Source organism: Vicia villosa, unplaced genomic scaffold (assembly GCF_029867415.1).
Source record: "Vicia villosa cultivar HV-30 ecotype Madison, WI unplaced genomic scaffold, Vvil1.0 ctg.001059F_1_1, whole genome shotgun sequence".
Taxonomy (NCBI): domain Eukaryota; kingdom Viridiplantae; phylum Streptophyta; class Magnoliopsida; order Fabales; family Fabaceae; genus Vicia; species Vicia villosa.
The window spans coordinates 1-18853 of NW_026705466.1; the positions used below are offsets into that span (position 1 = coordinate 1).

At 34.1% G+C, this 18853-nt stretch overlaps 2 protein-coding genes across 2 annotated transcripts; both read left to right on the forward strand.

Moving 5' to 3' along the window:
- Positions 1-2887: 2887 nt before the first annotated feature.
- On the forward strand, positions 2888-4023 carry LOC131632992 (uncharacterized). The gene is made up of 3 exons (XM_058903695.1): positions 2888-3092; positions 3186-3404; positions 3509-4023. The coding sequence occupies exons 1-3, from the start codon at positions 2888-2890 to the stop codon at positions 4021-4023; spliced, it is 939 nt and encodes a 312-aa protein (XP_058759678.1).
- Positions 4024-4062: 39 nt separating this feature from the next.
- Positions 4063-5032, forward strand: LOC131632981 (uncharacterized). The gene is made up of 2 exons (XM_058903687.1): positions 4063-4366; positions 4455-5032. The coding sequence occupies exons 1-2, from the start codon at positions 4063-4065 to the stop codon at positions 5030-5032; spliced, it is 882 nt and encodes a 293-aa protein (XP_058759670.1).
- The last annotated feature ends 13821 nt before the right edge of the window (positions 5033-18853 follow it).

Genomic DNA, 18853 nt, shown 5'->3' on the forward strand with positions numbered 1-18853 from the left:
TTCAAAAACCATTAACTGTTTATCATATATATATTCACCTGTTATCAACAAAACAACAAAAATTACTGTTGAGGCTCTGTACATACTTCTTCAATGGCCTCCACTCCATCCAGGTTAGGCTTTACAAGCTTTCAATTTACAGTCTTTATTTAAATTACTGTCAAATATAAACTGTGCATATATATATTAGTTTAGAACTACGTTTGAGTGTAAACCCTAGGACAGTTAAACTATATATATATTATAGGAATATGACCTAGGATTGAGAATGTCTTCCCGGTGAAGGCTCTTTCCTAATTAGAGATCTGTAGTTCAAACCCCCAAGATGATTTATTCCCGGTGAAACATCTTGGCAAAAACCTTAGAATCCAAATAAATAGGACACATCCACCCAAAGAGGAATTATTCCCGGTGAAACCTCTTACCCATTTGCTTAGAGCCAAAATAAGTTCAAAACTACATAGCTTTCTCTTGTGCTATAACAAGGACCCTCGATTAGCCTCCTCTTGGGCTTTGTACAAGGACCCACAGGCTTCTTAAAAGCATTTCCAGCTTCCTCTTGAGCTTGTATACAAGGACCCATCAGGTTTCTTATAAACATAGGAACAGGTCTTTAGTCACCTTTTAGCCTACCCTGGTGAGTTTCTTCCAATTTAAACCAGACTTTAAACAAGCTAAGTTTGTCTCAATTTTGCATTGAGTACACCTTTTGGAATGAGAGACATGGACAGTCTCTGTCACCCTTATCTTCATCAATCTTCCTTAGCAGAGTCTAGGATCCATGTTTGGTCATCCTCAGCATTGAGTCAGCCTTCATCTTGGGCTTTAAACAAGAAGTCTCCATTAGATAATCTTTCTGCCATTCATATTAATAAAAACCCCTGGAAAGGGTTAGCCTCCAACATCTGTCTAAAATGTCAAAACCCCTGGAAAGGGTTAGCCTCCAACATCTGTCTAAAATGTCAAAACCCCTGGAAAGGGTTAGCCTCCAACATCTGTCTAAAATGTCAAAAACCCCTGGAAAGGGTTAGCCTCCAACATCTGTCTAAAATGTCAAAATCCCTGGAAAGGGTTAGCTTCCACACATTCCTTCATTTCAATAAAAACCCCTGGAAAGGGTTAGCCTCCAAAATTAATTAATAAATAATTTCATTCTCTTAGGAGATAATTTCCCCAAAAGAGTCAAAATCCCTGGAAAGGGTCAGCCTCCAAAAAACATGATAAAGTCAGTCTTTTAACAGACAAATTCACCAGCTGAGTCAAAATCCCTGGAAAGGGTTAGCTTCCAAAGAAAAACAGTCTTTTAATAAATAAAATCTCCTCAGTAGAGTCAAAACCAACAAAAACAGTTAGCCTCAACCTTGGGCTTCATACAAGGCACCCAAACAATAAAACTCCCCTGTCAAGAGTCAGCCTCAACCTTGGGCATTGTACAAGGCAGATAATAGAGTCTCCCCAGTGAGTTCTTCATCATTCAGTAGCCACAACCTTGGGCTTTGTACAAGGCAGATAAACCATATTTTTCATGTGTCAAAGATTCCTAACACTTAGGATCTTTCCCCATATAGTCATCCATACTTAATTCATTTAAGAGTCCGCCACAACCTTGGGCTTTGTACAAGGCAGAAAATAATGTTTTCCCTAGCAACAGTCAGCCACAACCTTGGGCTTTGTACAAGGCACATAAAATAGAGTCATTCATAGTCTTAAAAATTCAATTATCCTTAACAGTTAGCCACAACCTTGGGCTTTGTACAAGGCACATAAATAGAGTCTCCCTAAGTAGAGTCAGCCTCAATTCTGGGCTTTGTACAGAACACAAAAATACCCTGTAATTAACCCCCAGTGGAGCCATCTCCCAGAGTCAATAATAATAATTAATCAATCAAAAAGCCTCAAGCTTGGGCCTCATACAAGCCAGCTAAAGTCAAATCTTTTATACAGTAGATAGACATAGCTTATCTCTATAGAGAGATATTTTTACTACTCTACCACATTCAAACAAACATTTCCATTTCAATTTTAATCAAGTCTCCCATTTAGGATTTTGAAAGGCATGAGCTGGCAGTAAAACCCAGACATGTGGTAACTTTCCCTAATTTGGACGAGCATCTTTCTTTCATTTAAGAGGCATCTGACTGGCATACTTGCACACACACAAGTAAGGTCCCCCTCTTGAATGAAATGAATTCAGTTATTCTGTCACTCTTTAAAATGTTTGTGGTAGAATAGTACAAATACCTCTCTGTAGAGATGATTTCATGTCACTTTACTGTAAACAGAGATTTAATTCCAAGCTTCAACCTTGAGCTTCAAGCAAGGCACCAAAAATAGTTAATTTCCCTAGTTAGTTCCCCGAACTACATTAAGCTCTGACTTCCACTAGGGATATGTAGGCATGAGGTTCACAAAGAATCTCAGCGAGCTAATAAAATACCAAAAAAAGTCAGTTTGTCTGTCTGTCTGTCTTTTCAAATCAATTCAATTCCTTCTCCTAACACAAAGGAGAAACTTTCCCAATCATTAGCAGCAAACACAAACACAATGACACAGAGAAGGTTCCTGTAGAGTACTACAGATATGTAGGGTGTTTAAACACTTCCCTATGTATAACCGACCTCCCGGACTCCAGAATTTCTAGTCTAGGTGAAATCCCCACACTTAGCAAACTCCTAGGGTTTAGTTGAGATCTTTTTTCCCCTTTCCTACTCGTAGGACAAATAAGAAAGTTCGTGTGATATCGTAGGAAGAACTGAAACTAAATTCATCCCGCCACGGGCGCATTCTCCTTCCAAATTTCGCGTGAAGGGTTTAGCGTGCCGTCCTCCCAAGTGAAACGGGGAGGTAAAGAAAACGACACCACACTTTCCGTGATGCATGTTTTGCTATGGGACTTATTGGGGATGATCGAGAATTCATATCTGCAATAACAGAAGCATTTCATTGGGGTTCTGGACATTATTTGAGATTACTTTTTGTTGACATGTTATTGTCAAGAAGCATTAATAGGCCTAAGCATGTATGGAGTAAAACTCGACATCTGTTATCTGATGGAATTCTTTATTCTCAGCAAAGGATTGCAAACAACAGAGGTATATTTTCAATTGTGATCATAATAATTAATTTCTAATTTGAAGATATGTTCCAATATTTACCATCTATTTGTTTATATTATTTTTTAATAGGTCTGCGGCTAACAAATGAAGAAATTCTCAATCTAACGTTGATTGAAATTGAAAAACTTCTTCGACAAAGTAAAAAGAGTTTAAGTGATTTTCCTGGAATGCCAAAACCACATGGTTACATAATTGAGGAGCTTGGAAATAATTTAATTTACGAAGAGAGAAACTACGATCCTGCTGGACAACTTCAAGAGTTTAATACGCTGTATAATAACCTCACAGGTCTAAATAGCAGTTAACATCAATTAGGCATAAGAATTTCAAATTACTTACAAATTTATATTGCTAATATGAAGCATCTAAATTATATGTTCACTTAATTTCAGATGAACAAAGAGATGTTTTCAAACAAATCTTGACGGCTGTTGATACCCAGAACGGAGGCGTATTCTTTCTGTATGGATACGGCGGTACAGGCAAAACATACATGTGGAGAACATTAGCTTCCTACATAAGATCAAGAAGACAAATATGCTTGACAGTTGCCTCTTCAGGTATTGCATCCCTGTTGCTCCCCGGTGGTCGAACGACACATTCTAAATTTAAAATTCCGATTCCCACACTTGAATCTTTGACATGCGACATTAACAAGGGTAGTGACAGGGGTGACTTGCTAAAAGTATCAAAATTGATTATTTGGGATGAAGCTCCGATGTGTCACAAATTTTGTTTTGAAGCTTTGGATAAAACCCTCAGAGACATCATGGGTGGATCCAGGTCATCGGATAAAATATTTGGTGGGAAGGTAATTGTGTTTGGTGGCGATTTCAGACAGATTCTACCGGTTATTCCAAGAGGCAGCCGTTCAGATATAATTCATGCAACTATCAATTCATCATAAATTTGGGATCATTGTAAGGTTTTGAAACTTACAAAAAACATGAGGCTTCAACAATCTGGGACGACTACATCAGCATCCGAGTTAGAACGGTTTTCAAATTGGATATTAAAAGTTGGAGATGGAAAACTAGCAGAACCTAACGATGGCTATGCTGATATTGATATCCCAGCAGATATTTTGATATCTAATTTTGATGATCCCCTTCGAGCAATATTCGTAAACACTTATCCAAATTTTGAAGCTAACTTCAATAATGTAGCTTTTCTGCAGTCAAGGGCAATATTGGCTGAAACAATTGAGACAGTAGATGAAATAAATCACTATGTATTAGACAATCTTCCAGGTAATATTAAATTTTGTGTGAACATTTATCCGAAGATTTTTCACTTCCATCTTTAACAAATCGTAATGTAAAGTCACTCCATTTTCAGGGGACGAAAAGGAATACTTAAGTTCTGATTCAGTCGATACGCATGATGGTGATGGCAATGAATGTTTTGATGTTTTAACTCCCGAGTTTTTGAATGGATTGAGAACGTCGGGACTTCCTAATCATAAGATTAGATTGAAAGTAAATACTCCAATCATGCTGCTCCGGAATATTGATCAAGCAGAAGGCTTATGCAATGGAACACGTCTAATCGTTACAAGATTGGCTGACCATGTTATTGAAGCCAAAATAATTTCAGGCAAGAACATCGGCTGTATTATTTATATTGCACGAATGGACATTACTCCAACGCAAACGCCATGGCCATTCAAGATGACACGAAGACAGTTTCCTATAACGGTCTGTTATGCTATGACTATTAATAAATCTCAAGGTCAGTCGTTGGATCATGTTGGCTTATATTTGCCGAGGAGCGTGTTCAGCCATGGCCAGTTTTATGTTGCAGTTTCAAGAGTAAAGAGCAGAAAAGGCCTTAAAATCTTGATCCATGATAAGGAGAAACATCCATTGACCACCACAACAAATGTGGTCTTCAAAGAAGTGTTTGAAAATGTGTAGTCTATATGTGTTTGCAATATCTATGGCAATGTTGTTATTGGTAGAGATTTTGTGCTCGGTTGCTTAAAATTAGGTTACAACTTAAACAATTTATTAAGTGTCATGAATTAAAGATTGGATATGACCTTTGCATACTGATAACGTATTTTTATTTGTAAAGCTAGATTGAAAAATGATGATGAATATTAGCTGACATAATATCAATGATTACAGAACACCATCACTAAAAACATTAGCAAAGGCAAAAATTGATGTTGATAACCATTCTTTAAATCCATTACAGAACCATAACTGATTACAATCTAAGTACCATCAACAACAAATTTAATGCTCCAACTAACAGCTTTACATATTCATCGGCTACTTTTTTTCCCTAAGTACACAAACATCAGATCTGAAAATGGAATCATGGAGAATTTTATGAAATCTCCAACTTGAAGATTTTTTGACTTTGCAAAATCGTACCATCCAACTCCAATATGTTTTTCATACTCATTCCTTCCAGCCCTAAGATTGCGACAGTGATATCCCTTACCGTCAATAAGATCTACCATCCTTATTGCATTTTGGTCTTTACGAAAACATGTCCTTGATATTTCCATTGGAATATTCTGCATTGCAACTTTCTACTTATTAATCTCAGAGATCTATAGATCCATATATGGCAGTGGATATAAGTGGGTTTTAAACTTACCAGAGCATTTTGGCCTCACATATTCGCTTCTGTGACATTAGATTTCCACTTTACCTCCCCGGTGTGATCAACCATGCATTCATCTTCTGTAAGAAACCCATCTTTTATGAGTGTTCCAAACATCTTTTCCTGCTCTTCCTCAAACTCTTTGTTAATGTTACGTGCCCATTCAAGACTGTCTCTCTCAAGATCACTGAAACATATATTTTAAAGAGTAACACTGATATTAAGCAAAAAGATGAGAAATCAAGGGAATCCAGTTTTTTTTATTACAAGATGCATGCAAACAATACTTACCTGCTTGATGGAGAAGGGACAAATGGAACTCCCCACTTCACCATATCAGAATTAAATTTTATAAGACAATATTTTGATGCACTATGACAATACTTTCTATATATAGATAGTAATACTCCTTATAATTGAGCCAGACAACAGTGATGGGCCTACATATTTTATATGTACAATTTTCCAAAATATTAGGTAAACTAGTCTTAACAAACAAAAAGTAATTATATATATTATTTTAGTAGTTCATAGATGTTATAAATCAGGCCTTTAAATATCCATGGGCCTATATTTCGCTTTGTACATTTAATAAAAATTTTGGTGTAAATTTTTTTTTTACGTACATTGAAGTTGCTATATATCCAAGTTGACTGTATAATATGTATTATTTATAAACTCTAATTTGGTTTTAACATGGTAAATTGTTTATCGAACAAAAATTTCTTATAAAAACATTTCATATAAACTTTATAACTATTATATTTAGTTAGCTTTTATAATGCATATAAATAAATTATTCTAACACACATGAGCCAATAATGATGGCCAATGTAAAGGAGCAACTATTAATTATGTAGAACATCAAGATGACCAAAAGAAGTAACTATTAGAAATTTTCCAGGCCAGCAAAAAAGTTTTGATAGAGTTATGCAGCATTGCAGTAAAAGTACCAACCCATAGGGTCATCAAACAACATTGTTTAAACAAGTTATAACAGTAACCACCAGATACGAAAAATTAAAAGAGTTTAGTCTTTGAAACTAATTAAACAACAGAACAGTAAGCAAGTTTCTTCCACAACTTTTCAAAAGCACCATCATTTCTTCTTCATTGTAACATAAATGAAAGTACCATGTCGCGCCAACTGACAAGTCAGTGTGTCACCTTTCTTGAACCCTTTGGCCTTCACATAGGCGTACCATCCTTGAGTCATGTATTTCTCAGACAGACTTGGAGCCCCGTTGCGGCATGCCGTCTTCACAGTACACTTGAATTGTTGATACAAATCACAATCTCTAATAGTTACCTCCTTCTGATTACTTGCCAAGCAGTCTATTGCTATCTGCTTAGGGAAATGTTGCAACAACACAAAGATTCATTGAATAAACATTTGAGATCAGCAAAGAATTAAAATATGAGGAATATTTTGAGTATGCTTACCTGGACATTATCCTTTTTTACTTTTGAATTCTTTATAGCAATATCCCAGCAGTATGTTGGCTTTCCCCCCCACATTCTTATCCTAACATTTGAAATATTTTTTCCCTTCTTCGCAAGTTTCATTGTTCTCTTCTCATTCCCATCTGTAACGGCTCTTTTGTTGGCAGTCCTGCCCAGATTCTTGCTATTTGTTCTCTTCTCAACTGCAGTTGCTTTCTTCCCAACTGTTTTATCAATAACAGTTTTGGACTTCTCAGTCTTTTTGTTACTTGGTACATTATCGTTCCCAGAGACAAGGGGGACATCATCTTCTTCAACCTTAACACTCCTCATAGGAACAGCAGTGTTGTTGACATTTGGAACAACTGCAGGGGCATTCTTGCAAGTTTCTGCAAAGGTAACAGATTTCTTCGAATTTGCTTTACCCTTTCTAACCGACTTGACACAAGATTGTTTTACTGAACCCTCTGCAACCTCATCCACGAGTTTTTGTATTTCATTCATTGTTGTCTCCTCACTGAAAGAACAATTATAAGTCCATGAGGACATTATGAATGCCAAATAAAGAATAATAACCCCAAGTCTTACTTAAGTCAGCGAATAATTGAAAGATTAACAACTTTAAAATATATATAAGATGACACTCTTGACTGAAAATAAAACTCTTATACTTTATAGAGTAACACTATCAGGCAAATAAAGATGTAATAGAAGTTTCGCAATATTCCGAATACCGGATCTGGGAAATAGTAAACAAAAAACTCCATTCACATCATTTTCTAAAAATTACACAAATCTATTTTAGCATGCAGCAGAAATCAAAAAACCCTAAAACCTAAATAGATCGGACATGAAGAAAATGCCAACACGAAGAAATTAAACAGGAATTCATGTTTCTAACCTGATGAGTTCTTCTTCGTCGTCTGATAACCACCCATGCATTGGCTTTCTTCCACCCCTCATTGTCGTCATTTCTTGCTATCTCCAGAAGTGATGTCAGTTTTTTTCTAAACGAGAGGAATGAAAACGAGAGAAGTGGTGTAATGTGAACAGTCCAAAATATATTGTGACTCAACTTTGCAGGCTTCATTTTCCCTAGACGTCTTCAGTAAATGACACCTATCTCAATCAATCATAACTGTTACCTATGATCCACCGTGTAACCAAAGCATTTACTAAACCATTTGGAAACAACGCTTTGTAGTGTAACTAAAAAAAGGCATTTAAGTTATCTTTATCTGTTAACTTCAAACATACATGCATACACAAATTTTTTTAGCTTTACCAATAACATGCAGTGTTTTTATATTCAGTTTTCCTTTGTTTTTTTTATTACTTCCTCTTTACTATTTTTTCCCGCGTTTTAAAATACAAAGTTTCTATAGTTTTTATTTATATTCTACCTTTTTATTAGAATCCACTTTTTAGGGATAATCAATATATTTTATCAACTGTTTTTAAATCAACTATTACTTTTTATCATCACATTTAATAATTAAAAGATATGTTATCATAATTAAAAATTAAAGCAAATATTAGTTGATAAATACTCCATATATAATTATTTTAAAATTATTAAATACACGTTAGAATAAATTTTACAAACAAAAGTTGTCCAGTTGTTTTTTCCCACTCACCTAATAATTATAAATCAATGACTCAAGATAATATGAAATTTATATTTCAAATTAATATTATATCAAAACACTTATTATTGGGTCTTAACTGTTGGAATTTTAAATTGGGCCGTGTCATAAAATTATAAAATTTCTTATATTTTCCAAACTGTTAAATTTCTTTAATATTTAATCTTATTCTAATAATATTACTATTAATATTGATCCCACTAATTTAAATATCCTACGGATCTTATTTTTAAACAAGCTACTATTAATAATTTTTAACACTTAATATTATATTTCAAAAAAAAATTCAATTTATACATCTTTTGGTATACATATTTTACTGAACTATAATTCATGTTACAATATTTCTTATACATAATGATATCCTTATGTATATTTTTCAACAAATATATTATTAACAGTTGTATCCAAACTAATCATCATGTTAACAAAAATACATATATATATATATATATATATATATATATATATATATATATATATATATATATATATATATATATATATATATATATATATATATATATATTCTCCATTCTCCTATTAACTTTACATATCTTACACAAATTAGTAAAATCTGAAACATAACCACATTATAATAACACCAGTAGATAAGACTAAATGTAAACCATGCTCATCATTTTGATTTTCATGCATTAGTGCTAATCATACCAGTATTATATTGAAATTATAAAGTAGCCATCAAACCATTAACTATTACAATCCAAATAGAAACTATGAATAATAAATAAAAAAAGTCTGAAACATCACATGAAACCTCATAGAATTAAAACAAAAAAACCCAGCAACATCATTCAAAACAAACTACTGTTCTTCCAAAACTTTACACTCCTTCATCCAGTATAGCCATCAACACCTCAACAATACATCTTCACTTAAACCTGCATTACACAAGAATCATAATTTCAAATAATTTCCAGAAACATACAGAATAACAAACAAAGTATTTAATGTGTACAAAGATATTCCTAACCATTGTTTTTAGTTTCTTCACCAACTCTGTCCATATCATCCATTCACTGTCATCCAAACGACAAACATAGACTTAATGCGTGAAATTGAATTAAAGTCATCTAACCTAATATCATGCTTTTTCGAAAATCTTTGAATAAGATTCTTATACCTTTCATTTTCAAAGGCAATCTTCCCAATATACACTGAATTGGATATTTCTATCATTCTGGGATTTATCTGCAGTCCGACAATTCCCAGAACATCAGCTACAAATTGGACGTCTTCAAGTAAAGCAAACCTCAAACCAGCCCTCATTTCTTGATGCTTCCCCGACCACTTGATTCCAAGCATCTCATTCTGCCACACCCTTGATATGTTCTGAATCTTCCTCCCCCTTTCCCAGCCGCATGCAATACCGTTCACTGCATGCAAAGCCCACTCAGTGCACAACTTGGTAATCCGTTGTTTCTTCATCTTCAACCTCATTCGCAGTAGCTTCGATCTTTGCTTCATCTTTCGTTTAATGGCGAATCGTTCCAGAGGGTCTTGAACCACAAGAAATTTCAAAGATCTACATAACCAGAAACAATCATCAACGAAAGTCACATTTCATAGAAAAAAACGAAAGACAAAGATTGGATTACAGAAAAAAATGATCAAGGACCTACAAGCTTTTGCAACTTGGGAGAAGCTACCCATTTTTCTTCCCACTTACGGATTAGGTTTCCTGCTTTGATACTTTAAGCGTGGGACTTAATAGGTCATTATCACCAAATATACTCAAAGGCCCATTACATGTTAGACTTCCTTTTAGTAGGTAAACGTGCACAAGATTTTGGAAACTATTGAAATGCCTTTTTTCTGTGCATGCAGAACTAAATATAATCAATTCTTTTTAAGAGTAATAATTAATTTCACACTATTCATATATAACTCAATTTGTTAATTGTATGGAAAAAAATATATTGATTTATATTTATTATATAATGTAATACAAATTTTTAATTATTTGCTTTGATAGATTATTAAACGTGTAAGTTTACTTAATATGACTTTATATTTATAGCAAAAACAATTACAAATTGACAAATTAAATTTATATTGATTTGATAATCATCATTGAAGAAATTGTTTCTCTTAATTAATATATATTTTAGTATAATTCTTTAACCATAACAATATTATATTTATTCATTATTTATACCGACTTTACGTGACCCGTGCGGGCGCATGGGTCCTTTACTAGTTACCAGAAAAAAAACATTAGCTCCATCTATTCCATGGAAACCCAAAAACTATTTCTCTCTTCTTTCAAACACAAAACAACACAACAAACTTTCTTTTCAAAATCTCCAACAACAAACCTCATATATTGGTTCCAGAACAAAAACAAGAGCAGATTATTAAAAAAATGAGGCAAGATTTAATCGATTCATCAAGAACGGAGAGGGTTTACCAGATCGAAATAGAGGGAGGATCGCCGTCGGTTCGTTGGAGTTGAATGGGCACTTGGAGGATGTGCACGGAGGTGGCCGGAACAGTGTTGCGGGTGCTGGTTCGCCGGAAGCATGGCTGTTTCGTTGTGGTCGGCTGGTGAGTGAATCGGGGGGTTTGGAACAGGGCCGGTAATTGGCAAGTACAACCAGACCTTCTGAACAGGGCCTCTAAATGTGGGGCCTCTAAATTTTGATTACCAATCTAGTCGAATTAATAATTGCATAAAAATCATGTATTAAATACTTACGCTTGCATACCTTGCATACTCCAGCAATTACCTATAAATAAAATATGGTCTCCTGTATTGTACTGCCATATACCCATTATTAATTCATTAATAAGATATATATATATATATATATATATATATATATATATATATATATATATATATATATATATATATATATATATATATATATATATATATATATATATATATATATATATATATATATATATATATATATATATATAAATGATATTACTAGGGCTAATTATATTATATTATATATTATAATACTACTAAGACTATTAGACTATCTATCATTTGTTGTTTTTTTACTACTATATTTGCAAGTTAGATCATGAAATTGTTGCAATATTGCTTAAAAATAATTTGTTTTTGTTTCATGCATTACTTTTAATTGTGTATAGTTTTTTTTTTCTGGCATAAACTCTATAAATATATATATTTTAATTGGTATTTCTTTTTTCATCGTTTTTTATTTATTTGTTTATTTACAATTTTATTTAAAAATAATTAGTGATCTTTTAATTTTATTTTCCTATTCAACTTCAATATTCTGTATTTGGTTCAAATTCAACGTTGCAAATTTAATCAAGAATAGTAAAAAACTTCAGGTTTTAATTTTTTTTATTATTTTATTATGTCTTCTAAATTACCTCCTAAATTTAAAATGTTTGATCCAGAATATGAAAAATGTAAGAAAAAAAAGATTTAATGAGCTAACTCAATCTCAAGCAGGAACTCTTGATAAATTTCTTATAAAAGAACCACAAATTTTAGTTGAAAATTCAAATGTTGATAATGTTATTTTAAAAATTTTAATGTTTTCAGGGGTCCACTTTTAATATTAGAACAGGGCCTCCAAATTATTTGAGACGGCCCTGGTTTGGAAGTGGATGCGGTCCGATACGGTGTTGCGCCTCTTCTTCTCTGCAAATTGCTGGAACAAAAAAAAAACAAATTGAAATGTCAGAACAAAACTAATTTGATTGTGTCCTTATTTTTTACTCTGGCTTTCTGATTCGAAACGAATCTCGTTACAGTGCAGGTTGTTACCATTGATGAGGATGAAGATGAATTTGAACTGTTTATTTAATAATTTTAATCAAGAATGAAATCTGATTTTGCTTGATGATGAAACTTTGGTATGAATTATGTTAAATCTTGTGTGTGGTTTATGAATTAAAATTTCAACTTTTTGTGATGTATGATTTCAACCAAAGCCATGTACAGATTTTTTGCAAGAGGTTGTTCTAACAATCTATATGAATCTGTCGATTGAAAAAGTAAATACATGAAGGAATAAAAGTATACAATTGAAATGGAAAGGGATGAAGAGTGGATCGATTTTTTTTTGTTTGAAGAAAAATTAAAAAACGGTGTTTAGAAAAGAACAATAATGTTAAAATGGATTATAATTAAGGTACAAAGTGTATGTGATAAAAGTATTTTTTTGAAAATTGTTAGAACAAATGGAAAAACAACTGTTAGAAAAAAATTTGTTTCATGAATTTGTGTTGAACGAAAAGCTGCAGGTTTTTGACATTGAGATTAGTTTGTGAATGGTTTTTGTACGTGAAAGATGTGAAAAGGTTTGTATAGCATAAGAATTAGTTTCTGGATTTGTACGTGTAGATTGTTAGTGTGGTAGAATAAGGGTTAGTTTTTTGTACGTGAATGACTGTGGAATAAGGGTTCGTGGGTCATCTTTATATATTAGAAAAAAATTAGGTTAAAATGTTAGAAAAGGAAAATATAAATTTAATGATAATCAATTAATAGTAATCAAAATTTAAAACCTATTTGATTTGGTTTTTAAATCATTCTTATTAGACGTGAGATTTGAACCCAAGATCTTGTACCTGCAAACCTTACTTCCTTACCAATTGTGCTATATTATTTGTTTGAAATAAAAAGCCAATTGAAAGTATATGAAGCATCAGCCAATATTTTGCAATTTATTAAAATATAAATAATTTAAGAGTAAACTATTATATTTTAAAATAGACTTTAAATCGAATATTTATAAAATCCAGGATGTCAATGTAAATGAACCCAATATTTTATAAAAATCCAATTTTGAAAATAGTTTTGAATTTTTGAAAAGTGTGGGCAAATTTTGGGGTATGACAATCTTGAGGAAGCTTTCAACTAGGGATTTGAAGTACATAACAAGAGCTTTCCAAAATGACCAAGAGCATGAAAAAATATAGAGTGGAGCCATGGTTTTGAATTTTGACATTAGTGACCATAATGCTTAAAATTTCAAGCCATTTTCACAAATTATGAACACTTTTTGGCAAATGATGCAAGCAATGACATAAACAAGTAATGAATGCAAGATATTTACCACTTGAGATAAGATTGGAAGAAGATAGGAAGCACTTGAGATTTTTAACCATGGTTTAGGTTTTTAACCTTATGCATTAAATGTAAAGATTCCATTTTATCTCCTAATGCCAAATCACCAAAGAAAGATCAACTTGCTTAGCCTTGTATTCAGAATCCTTGGCCTATAAATAGAGGTCATTTCTTCATTCAAAATCACACCAAAACATTCCAAAGCCAATGTTTTCTCTTCTTTCTTATTTTGCAAGTTTCTTAAGTTTCAAAGAGGTAGAAATCTCAACCTCCAAATCCTTGAAGTTATGGCCAAAGTGATGGTTCTAACAACTTCTAAACATCATTTGGGAAGTGTTTGATCCACTCACACATCACCAAAACACCTAAAACTCAGAATCACATTTCAACCTCCGTGTTTGTATAAAGTGAGCCTTAACATCTCAGTTCATGATCCAGGCCATATCTGTCTAAGTTAACACTCCAAACATCATCCATACACTACATATGAACTATCCAAACACTCACCATCAACCTGAAACATCAGAATTAGCAAATTCGATTCCCACTTGGCCCTACTGCAGATCGGGTGCTACTTCTTGATCCAGGAAGTTTCAGATCATTCCAAGCATTCAAACATCTTCCATAAGGTCCATTGAAGCTATTCAGATCCTTAAACAACATCTGGAACATCTCTTTTGCAGAATTCGATCTCCACTTTTAAGGTAAGTTCTCTTGAACTTCAAACTCTATCATTCATGCATCATAAATGGAAAATTGGTTTGCCATCATGATTCTGCACACATATAGATCATTCCCTCAATCAATTGCTATTTATCTTGCACCTACACGATTTCAGATTGAATCATAGAATTAGGGTTCTTCGTGTTCATCAGAAAATCAATGGTCTTAGAGCAAAAATAAATGAAATTAAATGGTACCATCATGTTCCTTGTGAAAAAACGAGTGAGATGGACTATTCACTCGATCAATTTGGTTCATTTTTAAGAAAATTCAAAATCCAGTTAGGGTTAGTGTTCTTGGCGCCATTTTTTGCGAAGGGAATTTGAAAATTGAGTTGAAAATATAATCAATTCCTTGCAAGTGTTAAACAGACCACGCGCGTGGTCCAGTTGAGCAAGTTTTTGTGTAGTGACCCCAAAGTCATGAGTTCAACACCCTTAGGGACCAAAACCAATTTTTTAACACTATTTTTCTCCATTTTTTTCACAACTTTAATCAATTCATTAACCAATCAAAACTCATCATTTTAACTTCATTTTTTGTACACTTCTCATTTAATATGTATATTTTTTGAATGTCCAAAAAAAATCACAAAAGTAACATTTATTTGATATATTTTATTAGGTTTAAAATGACTTGTTTTTAAGTGTTTTTAATACTTTAAAAATAGTTTTGTCATTTGATTTTCAAAACCTAATCACTTGTAAATATTTTGTGATCAAACCCTAATCACTTAGGTCTTAATTAGGCATAGGCTTTGTCCTTACCTTAATTAAGTTAACTTTTGTAAAACTTTCAAACTGTTTTTAATCCCTGATTAAAACAAACGATCAAAGTTTTTCAAACGACGAAACCTCGCGTCTTTTAACAAATCAATCAACCATGTTTTATAAAATAAAACATGGGCATCCCTTAAGGTATAAGTCCCATTCCCTTGTATAAAATTAGGTTTTTCTTTGTATATACGCCTATATTTTTATACCCCAATCGATTTGATTTAAACCTTTAAATACAAATCAAGAATTAGGTTTTCTTCTTTCAATCTGTAAGAAACCTAAAAATCAAAACTTACTGGGCCTCTCCCCGAGTATAAGTCCCATTCCCGTGTACATAAACTTGTTTGATAAACCGTTCATCCTTAAAGGTATATTTCCTTCATAAACTCCAATGTACGCACACACTTTGTCATATATACTTGTTCATATACTTGTTCATATTTGTTCATATACTTGTTCATATTTGTTCATATACTTGTTCATGTTATATATATACTTGTTCAACTTAGTACAACACTAGGTTCCCCATAGCTTCCTATTGGGCTTCGTGCAAAGAATTCCCCTTATCTAGGTTAGGACATAGAGTATGGTTTCCCAGTGAAATCGCTCTAAGAGCTCAAACCAACTATACCATGCCTCCTCTTGGGCTTCATACAAACGATTGTGCCTCCCATAGCCTCCTCTTGGGCTTATAATGCAAGGACCCTCGATTGTCCCTCCCATAGCCTCCTCTTGGGCTTCAATGCAAGGACCCTCGAATAGCCTCCTCTTGGGCTTCGTACAAGGGCCCACGGGCTTCATAAAAGCATCCCCATATCCCCAATCAATTACCCTAGGAGATTAGACATTTATCATCTCTATGACAGGAGTATCTCTTCTATATCATCACAATCAAACTTTTTTGCCACAAGGCTGGCTAATCAAACTTTTTGCCACAAGGTTGGCTCATCAAACTTTTTTTCCGCAAGGCTGGCTAATCAAAGTTTTTGCCACAAGGCTGGCTCATCAAACTTTTTGCCACAAGGCTGGCTAATCATACCTTTTACCACAAGGCTGGCTAAACAAAACATCTTTATCATTCTAAGAACCATAAGTGGCACAGCCCAGGTCTTATAATGAAAAGATTCAAACAAAATCAACAGATGTATGTGATGAAATAGATTAGATACATCGATCATTGAGATGACATTTGTCTCTTATCCTTTGCTTCCACTAGCATAAGTGGGAACTACGATTGCTCTAATTTTCTCAACATCCTTTTGAGAATACGTAGGCACAAGGTCTCATCCTTGGCGAGCAAACTTCTATCTCCCTCAAACCACTCAAACCTTAGCTTCCCGTAGACCTCGAGCTACAGTTTCTCTGATTCCCTCTAAGGGATATGTATGCAGAAGATTGCGATGATCTTTGCGAGCATAATCAAATAAACACCTTAGGTCCCACCTATCTCACAACAGAAAACTTCCCCAATAGCATAGAAAGAAATAAACAGACAAATATAACAAAGAAACCTATAGAGTACTATAGATACATAGGGTGCTAATACCTTCCCTTCGTATAACCAACCCCTTACCCGAAATCTCTCCCCCTTTTTGCATTGCTTTTAATTTTGTATTATTTGCATTGCATATCTTTTAAGGTTTGTGCAACTTTTTTCCTTTTCCTGCTTTGGAAACAATAAAAAGTTTGGTCGTGACCCAAAAAAAAAATCATTTTTTGAGCCCGAGCCCAAAGAAGGCATCCGGTGTCTCATCCCGATTTTCCCACGACAGAGAAATGGCGACTCCACTGGGGACTATCTTTTTATTGTTTCCAAAGAAAGGGTTAATTCTAATTGTTATATTTGTCATTTTTATCCTTGCCACATGTGTGGTTCTGTTACAAGTGATACATTATGGACAAATCCTAACCCGGATTAAGTACACATAAGAATTAGGAGGGGGTATAGTCATGTATGGCATACAAGGAGTTCAATCCTTAACAAGCCGTCATGAGAATGCTTCCGCTCAGTGGAGGTTCCTTGTTGGTAGTATATGTTTAGCAAGTTCAGTTGCGAAGACATTGTTTCTTTCATTGAACTGTAGAAGCTGAGTTGGCCGTAGAACCCATTAACCCATCCTGGCCTTATTAGGTTGTGGCGCAGAAACTATTCAGGTGAAGACTTGGATTAGTTGTCATGCGGAGGGCCACACGCAGACAAGTTTTTCTTGAGAATATTATTTGCCCACGAGTTCAGTTGTGCAAGCAGGTAATATCCGAAAGAAAAATGTAGACTCTGACGTATCAGTAGAACATGTTGTGTAGGTGATTAACCCCTAGTACTATCCCATGTTTGGTTCTTTGACCTCATGCTCGTGACATTGAACCTTTGAACCTATGTGTACCATGTTTGCGTTACCATGTTTGCATTGTCATGTTTGTTTTACCGTGTTTGTATATGTGGCATTCATGCATCCATGCATTCAGACATTCATTGAAAATCCATCTTTTCATAAAAACATGATTTTTCCAAAAAAAATTAGAGAATTTTCTTTGCAAACATTATAGGATTAAGTTATGGAATGGGTAAAAAGGCATACCAAAAGGTACGGTTTCAAAATGCCTGATGTGGAAAAACTGAGAGAGTTAGCATCTTTGGTACAAGATCCTTCCGATTTTAGGAAAAGCCATGGAAAGCTTTTGCATATCTTGAACGCTCATGTTGATGAAGGACTTCTCAAAACTCTGGTTCAGTTTTATGATCCCGTCTGTCGCACGCTCGCGAAAAAATGAACAGAGTCGTTACCAACGGTGGACTCCTCCAATTAGCCACCGTGAACCACGTAAACAGAGTGACCTTGCCTCTCAGTTACATTCTCTCTCGACGACGACGGCGCAATGGCTCGAGTTCTCCTTTGACCTCCGATCGAAATCCCGTCCCCGACTTCCGCCTTCTTGTTCCTCCGATTCAAAACCCTCGCTCAGTTTTTTTGTTTCAAATCTAGTTCGACTCAAGCATCGAACCACAACTGGAAAAGATAGGGTGTCTAAGATTTCTCCGGTACTTCCAATTCAATCCTCTTCCGCTTTTTCGTTTTTTTTCTACGATCCTCTTCGTCTAATCTTCTATGCGATGCGGTGTTGTGGAAGTGTGCAGAGATGCGTTCTCGCGTCGATTTGAAGATGATTGATGATTGAAGATGCCGTGATGATGCAAGTGAAGTTGAAGATTTGTTGATGAAGTTTCAACGGTGAATCTTTGGTGATTATGATCGATTATGATGCAGAAGTGTGGATGGAGGAGAATCGAGTTGAAGACGATTGCCTGAGTTTGGGATGATTGAAGATGAATAAGGTTGAAGCAGTGATGAAGATACTGAGCGAAAGATGAAGGTGAGTTTTTTGTTACGATTTCCACTCTCCTCCTTTTCTGAGATTCTATTTGCAATTAAATTCATCTGCTTCTGATTT